This window comes from Sinocyclocheilus anshuiensis, unplaced genomic scaffold, assembly GCF_001515605.1.
Source record: "Sinocyclocheilus anshuiensis isolate Anshui unplaced genomic scaffold, SAMN03320099.WGS_v1.1 scaffold840, whole genome shotgun sequence".
In the NCBI taxonomy this organism is placed as follows: Eukaryota; Metazoa; Chordata; class Actinopteri; order Cypriniformes; family Cyprinidae; genus Sinocyclocheilus; species Sinocyclocheilus anshuiensis.
In genome coordinates this window covers 248,935-264,847 of record NW_015552598.1, presented here as the reverse complement: position 1 = coordinate 264,847, position 15,913 = coordinate 248,935, and the positions used below count along the sequence as shown (strand labels likewise).

Below are 15,913 nucleotides of genomic sequence, written 5' to 3'. Positions count from 1 at the left end.
ACCAGAGGCATTTGTTACAGGTGGCACTCATCAAATTAATTTAGCGTTTCCTCTGATGTATTTAATCCTTATTTGAATGGGTTCCATTTGACATGTAGACTAGATATTAGGCTACCTTAAAACTGCTATTTTCTAACCGCCCCCCCCCAAAAAAAATCTAAATAAAAGAGATTAGCCGATAAAAAATGACGCACTATCAGAAATCAAAGGTTTTATTTCTTTATTTATTTTATTTTTTAAGTATTTCAGTATCAGATTTTAACTGCGTAATTTTTCACTCACTGTAATTTCTCTCACAGGTGTTTCTGCATCTTGCAACGTTACTCTGTGCTGTTGGGAGTATTTCTGGTAAGGTCACATGTGATGGAAATATTTCATCTCAATCGAGTCTTGTTATTAAACCATTTTTTTCATTCAGGTGAATGTGAGATCTCACGGTGTTCTGACCCATCTACCTGCGTTTTGTCGCAGAGGCGAACTTGTAAATGTGCAGTTGGCTACTTTGGAGATCTCTGTGACCAGGGTAAAGGAGTCAACCTTGTGGGCAAAACTGTAACCAGTTGAATTGCTGGTCTTCGCTAGTTTACACTGATCTCCTAGACTGGCGTTTAGCTGGTTGTCAAGCTGGGGCCATGTTCACAAAAGTCTTGAGAAGAATTCTTTATAAATGTTTTCTACATTTTTTTGTTGTTATTGTTGTCTAAGTTTTGAAGTATTCTGTAATTTTATTCCTACTATCTTAATAAATAAAAAAAAAGAATAAAATGACAGACTATAGGCTACCTTTGGGGTTAGGTTATCCTAACTTCAAGTTGTTTACAATGATTTTTAAGATTGTTTTCAATAATTAGAATTAAGCTTTGTTTTAATAACAATTAAAAAAAAAAAAAAAAAAAAAATGTTCCCCTTCATAAGAATGTCTTGTGAATCTGGCTCTGGTTGCTTGGCTAACTAAGTACCACCTAAGACTGACAAACTTGCTGTTTTTTTTCCATGTTATGTTATTGTAATTTAACAAATTTTGTATTAATCTAATATTTCTTTTCAAGTCGCAACAATGAATGTGACGTGTGGCAAAGACTTCATTTCCATCCTAGTGGATGAAGAGTTCTTCAAGTACTACAATGTGGGAATAGAAGCTGTTCATTTGACTAATGCCAGCTGTCGTGCCCATAGAGAGGAGATCTCTGGATCAGCCTATTTCACAGTGCACACACCAATGGACCAGTACACTGCATGTGGAGGCAAACCTCTGGAGGTAAAATAATTTTAATAAATTCTTCCCCACTCAAACTATGCAAGCATCAGCATGTTCACATTACATGTCTCTAAATGGCATCCACTCTAAACAGAAGAACATAACGCACATTGTGTGTTCCTTAACACTGATGTCTGACCCACCTATCTATGGAAACATTGTGAGAGATCCAGTTGTACAGATTGAGTACAAGTGCATCTATCCGTACATCCGTAGACTCAGCCTGGCGTTTCCCATAATCTCTTTCTCCAGGTAACCCATTGATTTTGAAGGAATAGTCCACCCAAAAATGAAAATTTGCTGAAAATGTACTCCCCCCTCAAGCCATCCAAGATGTAGATGGGTTTGTTTTTTCATTGGAACAGAATCATTACATCACTTGTTCACTAATGGATTCTCTGCAGTGAATGGGTGTCATCAGAATAGTGAGAAACAGCGACTCGGAGTCCAAACAGCTGATTAAAAACATCACAATCCACAAGAAATCCACACAACTCCAGTCCATCTATTAACATTGTGCAATCATTTTAATGGTGATTTTGTTTCTTCACAAGACATTAAGTGATGGATTTCTAAATTGCTAAAACGATTAAGAAACAAACATATCTACATTATGGTTTGCCTAAGGGTGAGTACATTTTAATCACATTTTCATTTATTTAATTTTTTTTCCTTCAAATTATACACAAGCATGTGTGTTTAACCGATTTGATTTGTTTTTGAAGTGAAAGAATGTTCAAGGTGGATGAAGTGGATGCCAAGGTGGAGATGAGCCTGTTTAAAGATCACACATACAATGAGGCTTTCACCAGCGCACCTACTATTAAGCTTGGAGATCAAATCTATGTCCAGATCCAAGTGACGGAGCCTGAAGATTTCTTCCATCTGAAAGTAAATGAGTGTTGGGCGACTCAGACTCCTCAAGCTAATGATAAGTCAAGCTTTAGCCACACACTGCTTGTAAATGGGTTAGTATTGTGAATTTCATGCTTGTAAATTTTAAATCCAAATGTCTCTTTTTAAGATCAGTTACCAATACACACACATGGCAATTCATAGGTATTTTGTTTTTGGTGAACTGGTGACTGAAGGTACAGAAACTTTGTGAAATTTAGCAGGCAAGGTCCATTGCCCATTAGCAATAGTGTAGCAATGCATCAAGTACCACTTAAGGTGAAGTCACATTAGCAACATTTTGGTGAAATTTTGCAGATGTAAAGCAATGCGGCACACTTTCAAACCAAGCAGCTGTCTGTTGTTCAACAGCGAATTTGTGTAACCAACTTGAACACGAGTAAAATTTGTGTGAGGAATTTCTTTACCCTCAAGCGAAACTCCCGATCACGTGGATACCCATTTAAATGACTGGTTTTTGCCTGCAAAATTGTCGAACAACAAAGTGTGAACACCCCTTTACTCAAGTCACTTCTAAACTAAGTTCCACTGATGGTTAGGGTGTTTCCACACAAATCACACTGTAAATATGAAATCGGTGGCTCGTAAAATAATTACATTTTCTCATGAGATTCGGTTGCAATAACTAAATATTTCACCTTTCAGAAATGTCTTGATGTTTTTCTGATTGTCCTCAAGGTGCACAAATGACAAAACAACTTCATTTGGTAATGGTACGGCACACCCTGCAGGAAGAAACGGTGAGGGGTCGACTGTGCGTTATTCGTTTGATATGTTTCGGTTTGTATACGAGCCCCACAGTTTCTACCTGCACTGCACTGTTCATCTCTGCACACCTGAGGATGGAAAATCTTGTATTCCTGTAAGCATTTTTTTTTTTTAACCAGCTGGTTTCGGACAATCACGTTTTCCCATTGTTAACCTGACCTGATTTGTTTTAGGAATGTAAAACTGTATCCAAAAGAGAGGTGGTTATGGATGAGCAGGCTCGAGGCCTGCTGTCTTATGGACCAATCAGACGAGAGCTACCAGTCAGACCTACAACAAGTATGTTTATGTAGTGTCCTATGACATTTTAATACATAGATACCATACTTTTTATCATGTTTGACCCATATGGATTTTGTCTCATTTTAGATCTCATCACATTGGTCCTTCCACTGACAGTGATTTGGACTCTGGGCATCTTTCTTTTAATCCTTATCAGTATCGCCAAAGCGGGAAATCGACGACACGACGAATAGCTAAATAAATCACATTTTCACCCAACACATAATAGTATTTGTTGGGTATAAAAACTACCTCAAGTACACAAGCTAACTATTAGCATGTTAGCTCTGACTGAGTGAACACTCCATGATAATGGACCCTCAGTGAACATTAATGTCCTGTCAAGAAAATTTAGTTTAAGTAAAATTGGCTTGAATGTGATTTACAGAGATGCATTGATCAATCAGGGCTGCTATTGTTTTTTTGCTTTTGTTTTCTTGCTTACTATATGAATCCTACTTTATATTTACAGTACTGAATATGAACAACAGGTGGCAGTGAGAACTAAGTGGAAGTTACATTTGCATAACCGTTTTTGTTCTTTAAATAAAACCATTTCAGTACATCTCCCTTTATCTGCGTTTTTCAAGAATACATGTGGAATGTTTATTATAAAACCAAGAATGGTGTGCATAATATCACAACGGTAAACAGAGAAAGTGGGCGGGGAATGGGGTGCGGCTGCGTGCTGCAGATCGGCATGAGATCCTCATCATGAGCTTTCATGCTTGCTCATATTTGGTGTCCTGCATCAGATTGAGAATAGTTTCGAGGACGCGCCGCCTGGTTCTCGACATTTCCAGATGGGGTTATCCAGGCGGTGCTTATATCAACACAAACAATGCAATGCAGATATCTACAAGTACAGTAGTCTTTTTGTTCAATATTTAATGGGTTGATAGCTGCTGGTCATGCTAATGTTATAGTTTACAAGCGTGCGCGCACCAATGGAGACCTATGCGAACTGTTTGCACGGATAGCAATACAAGCAAAAAACGTTCACTAAGCTGGTGGGTTTGTGGTCCGAGAAGAACAATGACCTTATTTTGGTGATAAAAGACTGCAGATTCTCCCGGGTTGCTATCTAATCACGCGGTTCTTGAGGAGAAGGTAGTGTGTTCATTTCTCATTGCTGTCCCGGAGTGGAGAGATGTCAGTCCGCAGGAGCAGATCGCATCGGTCGCTGAGACCCGTTACTATGATTTTCATCCTGCTGTTTGTCAACATTGCTGAAACAACTGCAGGACATGATGCTTTCAACGCAGAGGTTTGTAGACTTTAAAGTTTTGTGCTGAAATACTGACGACACGAAACAAATGTGTGGAGTTAATCTGTACATAGAGTTGTGAAATTCTGTTTGGCTACATTTTGCTTTGGTCTTCCAGGATTGTTAAAGTATGAGTTTTAGGTTTAAGTTAGTTTAGAGGACAATTAATCAAATTTAAGTAAACTTGACGATTAGGAATCGGTTTGATCGATTTTTTTTGACACTTTTCAACTCCTAGTTTTAATAATATCAGGTTTACTGATGACACCATTCACACTTTAACTTGTATTGTTTGGATAATTGCTCACCTTTTTAAATAACTATCATTGTCATGTGATAAATGTGTAACAGTTAGACATATCCCAAAACAAAAAATGAAAAAAAAATAGATTTACGTTTATATAGGTCATAAGAGCTTTAATTAAATATAATGCTGTAACAACACCAATAGTTTTTATGATTAAAGTGTATTTTTGTGTGTGTAATAATCTAATGATCACCCTATTATTGTATTAGAAAGCATAACTTATTGGGTTACTGGACACATAACTGATAAATACAAATAAGCAGTCAACAAAAAAAAAAGTCAGTGTTTCTCTTTACAATGCTGTTTGTAAGCCATTTTACCGTTTGACTTTTTTTTTTTTAAATAAAAAGCACGTTTTAAAGTTTCTTTTTACTCCTTACAGGACCATAGGGTTTCATTGGGCTGGACACATAACTGATAAATACAAATAAGCAGTCAACAAAAAAAAAAGTCAGTGTTTCTCTTTACAATGCTGTTTGTAAGCCATTTTACTGTTTGACATTTTTTTTTAAATAAAAAGCACGTTTTAAAGTTTATTTTTACTCCTTACAGGACCATAGGGTTTCATTGGGTTACCTGGTATTGAATCCAGTCCTATCTGTTTAGTAACCGTTTGGTAATTTCAACGTCGAGAATTATAATACGATGTTTCTGCAACCTCTGGTGAACATCAGATGGTGTGTAAGGATGTGCCTATGGATGTTTACATCTGTCCTCATAGCCTGACCATGTGGCAGTGGTCTTAACTGAAAACACCTTCAAATATTCATATTCATATTAATATTCAATTCTTTACCAAACATTTAAAACTTGTCTCTGGTGCACAAATTATTTTTTTGAGTTCATGTAGTTTAAGACTTGACTTATCTTAATCCAGACCTCCATAATATTTCCTGATGGATTCTAATGGATAGTTGCGTAATTAAAAAGCAGCTTGTGTATTAATGTCTTCCTGTATGTTCATTTTTTCTTTCTGTTGTGTAATCCCATCGTCACCACACTTCTTAGTACTAGTTGTTGCAACACCTTGTCAACTCTCCAACATTTTCTGTGTGTTCCTTAAAGTCATGGCTGAGGACGTATGGCTACCTGTCCCAGGCTAGCAGACAGATGTCCACCATGCAATCAGCCCAGATCCTTTCTAATGCCGTTAAGGACATGCAGCGCTTCTATGGCCTGGAGGTGACCGGACACATGGACTTGGCCACTCTTAAGTATGATTTCCTTATTCAACTGCCTGTAGAAAAACAAGATGATCGCAGTCTGTTTTGATTGTGTGTTAACTGAGAAAATAGAAACTGTGATACAGTGTACAGTGTAACTAGGTCAAGTAGCTTATCTATACCACTTATTACTTAATAAAATTAGTATTTTTTTAATGATAAGAATAATTTTATTATTAATAAAATAGTTTTATATCTATTTTAAAATGTATTTAGAATTATTGTTGTTGTTGTTGTTATTATTATGATTATTAATATTGTAAAAAATGTATACCAGTGTTGTTATCGTTAACTAAGACAAACTATTAAAATTATTTTTCATTAATGGAAATAAAGCTGTAATAAAATCAAATCTAAATTTTAGATTAAAAATACAAAAATAGAAATGTGGCATTAGCAACTAGTGAAATACTAAGTGGACTAAAGTTTAAGTTAAAGCTGAAAAAGATATATATTAAAGCTAAATATAAAAAAAATATTAAAAAAAAATCGTTAACTAAGACAAACTATTAAAATTATTTTTCATTAATGGAAATAAAGCTGTAATAAAATAAAATCTAAATTTTAGATTAAAAATACAAAAATAGAAATGTGGCATTAGCAACTAGTGAAATACTAAGTGGAATAAAGTTTAAGTTAAAGCTGAAAAAGATATATATTAAAGCTAAATATAAAAAAAATATTTAAAAAAAGCGAATTAAAAATGGCAAAAGAACATAAAAGATTATCATTGCCCAAAGTACAATAAAATTTAGAATGGCAGCTCTCAGAGAGTAAGCAATCTCTAAACACATACATATATACACAAAAAATAAATAAACAAATATATTACTGTAATTAAGAAAATTACTAAAATTAAAATGGAAAATTAAAATATGAAAAATAATTCACAATATTAATAAATATATTAATAATATAGAAATAACACTTAAAGGGTTAGTTCACCCAAAAATGAAAATTCTGTCATTACAATCACGTTTCATTCCTGGTTGAATCAGTGTTTTTTTATTGAATCGATTAACTGAGTGATTCACTCATTAACAAAGTCATTTGTTTCATTCCTGAATGAATCAGCGTTTTTAAATGAATCAATTAAATGAATGATTCAATGATTCATTCATAAATACAATCACATTTCGTTCCTTGTTAAATCTGTGTTTTTTTAATGAATCAATTAAGTGATTCACTTATTAAGACAGTCACTTGTTTCATTCCTGAATGGATCAGTGTTTATTAATATATCGGATAACAGTATGATTCAATGATTCACTCTGTTTTGTTTCTGAAATTATATAAATGTATATACATGTAAATATTTTCAAAATATATACTGTATGTGTGTGTATTTATATATACACATAATAAATAAACACAGTACACATACATATATTATGTAAACAAAAACTTTTATTTTGGATGCGATTAATCATTTGACAGCACTAATATTCATACGTGTGTGTGTGTGTATATGTGTGTGTGTATATATGTGTGTGTGTGTGTGTGTATATTTATTTATTTATTTATTTATTTATTTTATTTTTTTAGTGCCATGAAAAGACCTCGCTGTGGAGTGCCAGATCATTTTGAGGAGTCAACAGAGAGAGGTACTCGGCGTAAGCGGTATGCACTTACTGGCCACAAATGGGATCAGGACAAGCTGACTTACAGGTGAATTAAACCTCAAAACAAGAAGAACAAATTCAGTTTACATTGTTCAAGTTAATGATCATCAAGCTAATGATGAGGAAAAAAAATCTTTATTTCCTGCCAAAGTATTCAGAACCACTCACCCAAAGTGGGCCAGGAGCAGACCTACGAGGCTATTCACAAAGCCTTCCAGGTTTGGGAGAAAGTAACGCCTCTGCGGTTCGAGGAGGTCCCGTATCACGAGATAAAGAATGGCAGTGAGGGGCCTGACATAATACTACTGTTTGCCTCTGGGTATCATGGCGATATGTCTCTCTTTGACGGGGAAGGAGGCTCTCTGGCACACGCTTTTTTCCCTGGTCCCGGAATGGGAGGAGACACACATTTCGACATAGACGAGCCATGGACCTTGAACCAACAGGAGGGCTCAGGTGTGAACAATTTTCTGCAGTCTTTTTCCTACTTCAAAGTAAATGTATAATTGAAATAAAACTAAAATGCTGATTTTATATTAGTGCTGTCACATTCAAAATAAAAGTTTGTTTACATAGTATATGTGTGTTTGCAGTGTATGTATAATATACAATATATTTCTTAAATATATACATGTATGTTTGTGTATTTATATATACATATAAATATACACAGTACACACATCATGTAAATGAAAACTTTTATTCTGGATGCGAATAATCACGATTTATCAATTTGACCTTTTTTTTTTTTTGTTTTTTGTTTATATATTTTTTGTCTTGTTTTTTTTTTCCCTCTTTTTTTGCCAGTGAAGCTGTAAATATTGTGATCCAAAGTTATTTTTATGACAGTGATAGAGTATGACAGACATCTTTAAAAACGACAAAGCATCAGAATCATTTAATATTTCCCAGATATCAATCTACTTCTCCTTTAAACATCTGTTCCTCTTGCTGTAACAGCATCTTGGAGTCAAATGATGTCACTTGTAAAACTCTCAGAGAGGAAAGAAGGAAAGTCTGGCAGCATCTCAGGACTTCGCCTGCATTGCGTCAGCTCCAGATGCTGACTGCTCTGTTTTCATTTTGAGAGAAGAAACCTGGAAAATTTGCAGCAGGGCATGTGTAGTAGAAAGAGCTACAGTTATTGTTTTGTTGTTTATGCAGATTGTGAGATTTCAGGTTTCATTTGTGCATTTGTTTGAGGGGAACTTTGCTTTCATGCAGCACAAAACATCTTCTGTGCACTCTCAGTAATTGAATAGATGTCTCTGTGATATCATCTCTCAGCCATGCAACCCCTCCCGTTCAAGTCTTTCCATCTAATGTGGCTTTTTGTCCATTCCCTCTTTGTATTTTGTATCACTCCCGCAGGAAGTAAATACTGGCTTTTCAGAGAAGCAGACGTGGAGGCCGGATACCCTCAGGACTTGTTTCGTTATGGTCAAGGCATGCCTGACAGAGTGGACACAGCAGTGTGGTGGGAACCATCTGGCTATACGTACTTCTTCAGAGGAGACAGGTAAACATGCTGGAGCCCTTGTGGAAAAGGCCAGATGTGTCAAGTGTTTGAGAGTTAGCCATTAACAGAACAACATGATATTTCTTTAGCGGGCAGTTTGATCTGGGACTTAAAGGGATAGTTCACCCAAAAATTAAAATCCTGTCATTTACTCCTCCACTTGTTAAAAAAACCTGTAGGAGTTTATTTCTTCTGAAGACATTTTGGTAACAAGATGTTGGTAACAAAATAGTTGATAGTAGCCACTAACTTCCATAGTATTTTCTTCCATACAATGGAAGTCAATGGCTACCGTCAACTGGTTGAACAACATTTTTTCCAATATCTTCTTTTGTGTGCAACAGAAGAAACTCATAGGGTTTGGAACAAGTGGAGGGGTGAGTAAATGACAGATTTTTCATTTTTGGGTGAACTATTCCTTTAAATTAAAGGATAGTTAACTTAAAAAAAAAAAAAAAAAAGAAAAAGTTGTCCACATATTACTCAAACTAACATTTCACCAAAAAAAGTCGAAGAAAAATAAAACTGTAAAAAAAAAAAAAAAAAAATGTTTTTTAAGTTTATTTACCAATTTTTACGCACGAACGCGAGCAGATCAGACGATCAGAGACAACATTACTACAATACATCATGTGTCATTCACCGGTGAGAAAACGTTATAGTACCGTTAGTACAAGTACTACAATACCAGGAAGGAAGATCAGGTTGTTGATGTTTGCCTGCCGTTCTCGCTCTGTCTGTACATCGTACGGGAACGCCCTGATGACGTATCCTGTCTGCGCGAACAGGGTGCGCAGAGGTATGCAAATACATTTGTTGACAGGCAGGTAGGAAAGTCAATAAAAACGCCCGCAACGAGCGTTTTGATTGGATTAACATTTCTTGGTCCTATGTCTTCCACAGAATATATATAAATATATTTAGACCACTTAACTTAATGATTGCTCTGGGGGTGTAAAGAGACTTTCAACCAGCATAACAATAAATGTTTCTGAAGAAAATCACCTATTGCACCTTTAAGATGGTCATATCAATAATATAATAATAATATATAAAATATAATAATAAAACATAATAGTTTATTACGATTAAATCACAAATTAAAATGCCTAAAACAAGCTTGATTTTTTTTGTAGGCAAAATATAATTTCTTGCTTCTCTTTTAATTATGGACTGAAATATTATCTGGACAAAGTTCTGTAAAATCTATGACTTGTGCCTTTTTTATTTTGTTGATTCATTAAAAAAATAATGAACTGATCCTTTATCTATTAGCATAGACATAGATTTAAAGTATTATTTTCCATTACTGCTTTCTCCTGAAGATATTGGCAGTTTAGTGAAGAATCCCGTGCCGTGGATAAAGATTACCCTAAACCAGTGAGCATGTGGGGATCCATTCCTGGCTCCCCGAAAGGGGCCTTCCTCAGCGATGATGGAGGTGAGTCAGGCTGCGGGACGCTGCCCGAGAAAATGTCACAGCTGAATGCATGAAAAAAAGAGAGACAAGTCCATTAATCCAAAGCTGAGAGGGAAAATGTGACCTCAGTGCTAAAAAACTGGGGTGCAATAAAACCTTTGACTTGAAAACGTTCTGCTCTCACTTCTAATTTCACGCCGTAGTTCATGATCATCTTTGGCACGTCTTTTTATAGCTCTGGAATTCAGAGCCTGGCTAGAATCTCATTTGATCAAGCATTTGCCGACGATTACATGGAATTATTAGTCACTAGTGTATTTATATACACTAATTAACATTCTAACTCTTTTCCACACAGCGTACACTTACTTCTACAAAGACACCAAATACTGGAGGTTCGATAACAAGCGAATGAAGGTTGACGCTGGATACCCGAGATCCATTTTAAACGATTTCATGGGCTGTCGGGTGCACTTTGACGCAGAAACGGATGTAAAACCCGACCATCGATCACCAGAGACGAACGACAAGAATCAAGATCCTGACAACGAAGAAAATACAGAAGACGGAATTGATGACGAAGAAGACGAGAAAAAGGAAGTAGATGTAATTTTAAGAGGGAACGAGACTGATGAACACATCATGACCCTCATTTTGGTGACTGTGCCTCTGGTTCTGGTGCTGTGTATTCTGGGAGTCATATACATCATCATCACCACACTCCAGAGGAAAGAGATGCCCAAAGTGTTAGTTCACTGCAAAAGATCCCTGCAGCAGTGGGTCTGAAAACACACTTTCGCTACCCAATAGCCAAACCTTTCCGCACATATCGTTTTCTGAGAGACGCACACCTTGCCGTTTATGGTGCTCATCCCATCGAAAACCCCCTTCCCAATGTAGAATTTGCACTTTTGATTGTTTTGTGGTCATTTTTTACGTTTACGTGTTGCAAGTGATTCATCCGTCTGTGAGTTTTTCCTCTTGAGCCTGTTCGGTTATAGACTGTGGGAAACGTTGGATGTATGAAAACAAGCTCAGATCAGCACATTTCTTTCACATCCTCTGCTAACTGGCCTCAATAATGGAGGAAACCGCAAACTCCGTTGCAAGGCCTTGCAGAAAGCGCAGGGTTAAAAGAAAAGTCAGGCTTAATAAATTGTCTCACGCACATTTAGCAGGGTTTATAGTCTCTTCCCCCGTGGAGCCTTGCCTGAATTGCATTACACAGATGTTGCTGATTTTGGACTTTATGGGGAGAAAAAGAGGGGGATGGGGGCTTGTAGCCTGCCAGCATTTCCTCTGCCTGAGTTCCACTGAGCGTGCCAAAGACGAGGAGGAGGGAGGAAAGGCCATTCGAGGCGTGGCTGTACTGTCATCGTGACCTACATTAGCGTACCCCTACTTCTTTCTCCCCCCTCAAAGTTTGTCTTCCTGTGGGACTTTCCTTCGTTTTCCCCACTGTACTTCCAGTCTCCCCCAGTTGTGAAGTTTTTGAGAGTCATTCCTGGCCTCGGATTGTGTCCGTCAGTGCCTTTCAAGGCTGAATCTGTGCCTTAATAGTGCAGACCATCACCACTGTGTTGGAAATGTACTTATTTTCACTGACTTCATAGTAGACTTTGTGCAGTTTGAGCAAAAAATGCTTTTCTTTGTTCACGTGGCCTTCAGTATTTTAAAGCTGAGTCTTTTTTGTATTTCATGTCAATATGAATGTGTTTGTGCTTTTTTTTTGTAGTGCCAAATGAAAAACTCTCCCTTAATTTGATGTTTTATTTGATTTTTGATTTGCATTGTTTTGTATTAACAATCGAGTAAATCATGCAGGGCATGTATTGCTTTTGTTCACAGATATTATCTGGTATATAGCTTGCTCACAATAAAATGGAGTATAAAGATGTAAGTATCTCTTTAATTTTTAACTTCCTCTGCTGATTGTGCACTTCCTTCATTTTGGTTTGAGAACAGTAACCTTATAGCTTCCATTTTTTAATCTAAGCATATCAGTTACGTTATGGTAGTGTTGCGTAAATGTTATTTTCCTGCTATTGTGCTGAAGGTGCCAGATGTAGCTGTCTACCCATTGAATCAAGTCTACCTCCAAAGTGATTCCATTTGCTGAACAAAACACTTACAAATTTTAGAAAGAGCTTACAAATTCAATTTATGATGCATGTCATCTGTTATTTTGACCATAAATGTCTTATAAATATTATATTATAGTAGTAATAGTATATTACCAAAACAATAGATAAGTTTTTTTTTTTTGAGAATGATCTACTATCATTCTTTGTATTGTTTTAGCTTAGATTTTGAAAGCTAACTCAGGATGCCAGTTTAGCATTCCACTAGCTAATTAGCCTGCTTATTTAACTTGCTCTTATGAAAATTAACCATGGTTTTACTACAAATAAAACCAAAAAACCATGGTAACCGCACATTAATTTTTTTTGTTCACGTGGCCTTCAGTATTTTAAAGCTGAGTCTTTTTTGTATTTCATGTCAATATGAATGTGTTTGTGCTTTTTTTTTGTAGTGCCAAATGAAAAACTCTCCCTTAATTTGATGTTTTATTTGATTTTTGATTTGCATTGTTTTGTATTAACAATCGAGTAAATCATGCAGGGCATGTATTGCTTTTGTTCACAGATATTATGAAATCGGTGTAACATCAGAACTGATACCTCAAGGTAAAAAGAAAAGAAAGAAAGAAAGAAAAACAACTTGCAGTTGCTTTACAAAATTACCCATACTAAAATTAACCATGGTTTTACTACAAATAAAACCAAAAAACCATGGTAACCGCACATTAACCATACTTTTGCTAAACTAAACCATAGTTTAACCATGATATTTGTAGTAAAATTGTGGTTATACAAATGGTATTTATTCAATAGAAAAACATGTTTTTATTATAGTAAAATTGTAGTAACCATGTTTATTTTCTAAGGGTATAACCTCTGCAGTTGTTGAATTGTATCATACATTTTGTTTGATCGGACATTGCAAACAGCTACCCCAACTACCCCTTTAGTGAACTAGCTTAGCACACCACTAACCAATTAGTCCACTAGCTTAGCCTATATTTGCTAATGTTCAATATAATTTATTTTTATATATATATATAACGTTTTCCTTTGGTCAGGAATTACAATGGCTACCCCAAATGCCCCTTCAGTGAACTAGCTTACCATGCCACTAAGCAAGCTGTCCACTAGCAAATACCCTTCGCAAATGTATGATTTTATATTTTTATACAGTATATATTATACTTTTAGCAACTGCAACCACCCTATCAGTGAACTAACCAATTGATCCACTAGTAGCCGTTAAATATTTGTATGATTTTGTTTTAGGCAAACAAACAGCTACCCTTGTAACCCCTTCAGTGAACTAGCTTAGCATTCTGCTAGCCAATTAGTCTGCTAGCTTAGCTTAAACCCTTTGGAAATGTTTGATATGCGTGTATAATGTTCAGCTACTTTTTCAGGGAACCAGCTTAACACACCGCTAGTCAGTTAGCCTGCAAGTTTAGCCTGTACCCTGAATGTTTAATTATAATTTTTTAATACATATTATATGTTTTTGTTTGATGGGGCATTACAGCTATCCCCAAGGGTAGTACTGGATATAAGCCAGAGACTGCTTTCAGGGAGCGCTGGATAGGCTAGTATAAATTAATGGAGTAATAGCGTAACTTACGACAAAAGAACAGAGATAAACAAAAACGTCCGACACCGAGGTGCACCATGAGTGACGGATCTGCATCCCGCCACGACCCTCGCACTCTTCCAACTCGATGTGCTTTCATTTTCATTTTTATTTGTAATAAACGCCTCTCTGAGACCTGTTTTTGTCAGATCTTTTGCTATTCTGTTACTAATAAAATAGTTTACTGCTTATCCTATTTTGGCACAATACCTAAATTGAACTTGAATAGTTTTACTAAGGGCATCCATCTCACATGAAATTGAATTATGTCAAATATTCTACCTGCCTACCTGATATAAATTACTATGAATTTGATATGGTAATTAATACTGAGACACTAATTTGGGCAAAAAGCACTAATGACTTGTTTAAGACTTGAATCTTAAAGCTGAGGACTTGCAACTCGACTTGGACTTGTCTGTCTTGACTCGGGACTTGACTCGAGACTTGAATGCAAAGACTCGAGACTTACTTGTGACTTGCAAAAGAATGACTTGGTCCCACCTCTGGTAGTAGGTGGGCTTAATGGTAGGATTGAATTGCTCATGACACTGTGAATCAAAAAAGATGCTTTGTAGTTACCACATCTACCAGCAGAGGCTAACTGGATCAGCACAGCAGTTGAAGCTACAGCCATTTTTGTTCTTTTTATTTTACGTCACACCTGGCAAATAAGGTAGGGTGACCATACGTCCTCTTTTCCCCGGACATGTCCTCTTTTTTTTTTTTTCATGTCCTCCTCTAAAAAATAATGCGTCAGGTGTTCTAATAATGCTACCTATCAAATTATGCTACCAACACTGTATTTATCCTACTGTAAGGGTAGGTTTAGGGTTGGGGTAGGTGTACATGTTAAAGGGGTCATAGGGGGTCAAAACGGGATGCCCATTTTCCACAAGTTTACTCACTTCTTCTGTAGATGAGGCTGGATCATGAATGATTCGGGTGAACATAGACTCATTTATGTAGATCGGGGGCGCATTCCTTTCAGAAACAAATGTAATCCACTGCAGTTCAGCGGCTCAGATGTCAGGAGTAAATGACGACTACACACTGCCAACACACATTTCAGTTCAAACAACTTGTAAAAGTGCATGTAGCATCCTATGACCCTTTTAATAAAGCCTCACACCTTATTAATATCATGCTGGAAGCAAAATCTGATAGGTAGCACTTTTCACTATCGAATTATGCTACCTGTTTTAATGGGAGGTAGCAAAATCTGACGGTAGCACAAATCGTCAGAACACCGGCCGGGATTACTTAATCGCCCAAAATGTCCGGGATTCGGCTGTTTTTTTAATCTCGCTCCCGCTGAATCTCTGACCATTGCCACCTGCTCCCGCAACATGTGTTTCACTCCCGTGATTTTTGTGTCCACTCCTTTAAACATTCTAATATATAGAATGCAGAGTATTTAAACCTCTTTTGAATAAGCATTCGCGCTGTTCACCTTCACTTAGGATTACGCAATCACACGCACTCTGTGTAAAGGGACCACATCTAGCAAGATCAGATATTTGTCAATGAGTTAAGGATCTGTTGAGCAGCAAATACTCCAGCATGGCCTTGTCAGTCATCTGTCCTTATTCTCGACCTGAGATCAGTCAAATCTAATTCCTGC

General features: G+C 36.4%; 2 protein-coding genes across 2 annotated transcripts; both read left to right on the top strand.

Annotated features, from left to right (window-relative positions):
• Positions 1–88: 88 nt before the first annotated feature.
• Positions 89–3,788, top strand: LOC107665707 (pancreatic secretory granule membrane major glycoprotein GP2-like). Its single transcript, XM_016456703.1, has 9 exons — positions 89–209; positions 300–348; positions 419–523; positions 1,050–1,258; positions 1,353–1,510; positions 1,984–2,226; positions 2,852–3,035; positions 3,115–3,220; positions 3,311–3,788. The coding sequence occupies exons 1-9, from the start codon at positions 186–188 to the stop codon at positions 3,415–3,417; spliced, it is 1,185 nt and encodes a 394-aa protein (XP_016312189.1). The 5' UTR covers positions 89–185; the 3' UTR covers positions 3,418–3,788.
• A 56-nt stretch (positions 3,789–3,844) lies between these two features.
• On the top strand, positions 3,845–12,644 carry LOC107665678 (matrix metalloproteinase-15-like). The gene is made up of 7 exons (XM_016456663.1): positions 3,845–4,490; positions 5,863–6,011; positions 7,566–7,688; positions 7,794–8,136; positions 8,917–9,161; positions 10,487–10,602; positions 10,940–12,644. The coding sequence occupies exons 1-7, from the start codon at positions 4,374–4,376 to the stop codon at positions 11,365–11,367; spliced, it is 1,521 nt and encodes a 506-aa protein (XP_016312149.1). The 5' UTR covers positions 3,845–4,373; the 3' UTR covers positions 11,368–12,644.
• The last annotated feature ends 3,269 nt before the right edge of the window (positions 12,645–15,913 follow it).

Coding starts and splice junctions, on each gene's coding strand:
- LOC107665707 (XM_016456703.1), top strand. CDS start 186: ATGACGCACTATCAGAAATCAAAG. Junction 349..418: donor TGCTGTTGGGAGTATTTCTG/GTAAGGTCACAT, acceptor TTTTTCATTCAG/GTGAATGTGAGATCTCACGG. Junction 3,036..3,114: donor ATGGAAAATCTTGTATTCCT/GTAAGCATTTTT, acceptor GATTTGTTTTAG/GAATGTAAAACTGTATCCAA.
- LOC107665678 (XM_016456663.1), top strand. CDS start 4,374: ATGTCAGTCCGCAGGAGCAGATCGCATCGGTCGCTGAGACCCGTTACT. Junction 6,012..7,565: donor ATGGACTTGGCCACTCTTAA/GTATGATTTCCT, acceptor TTATTTTTTTAG/TGCCATGAAAAGACCTCGCT. Junction 7,689..7,793: donor CAGGACAAGCTGACTTACAG/GTGAATTAAACC, acceptor TTCCTGCCAAAG/TATTCAGAACCACTCACCCA.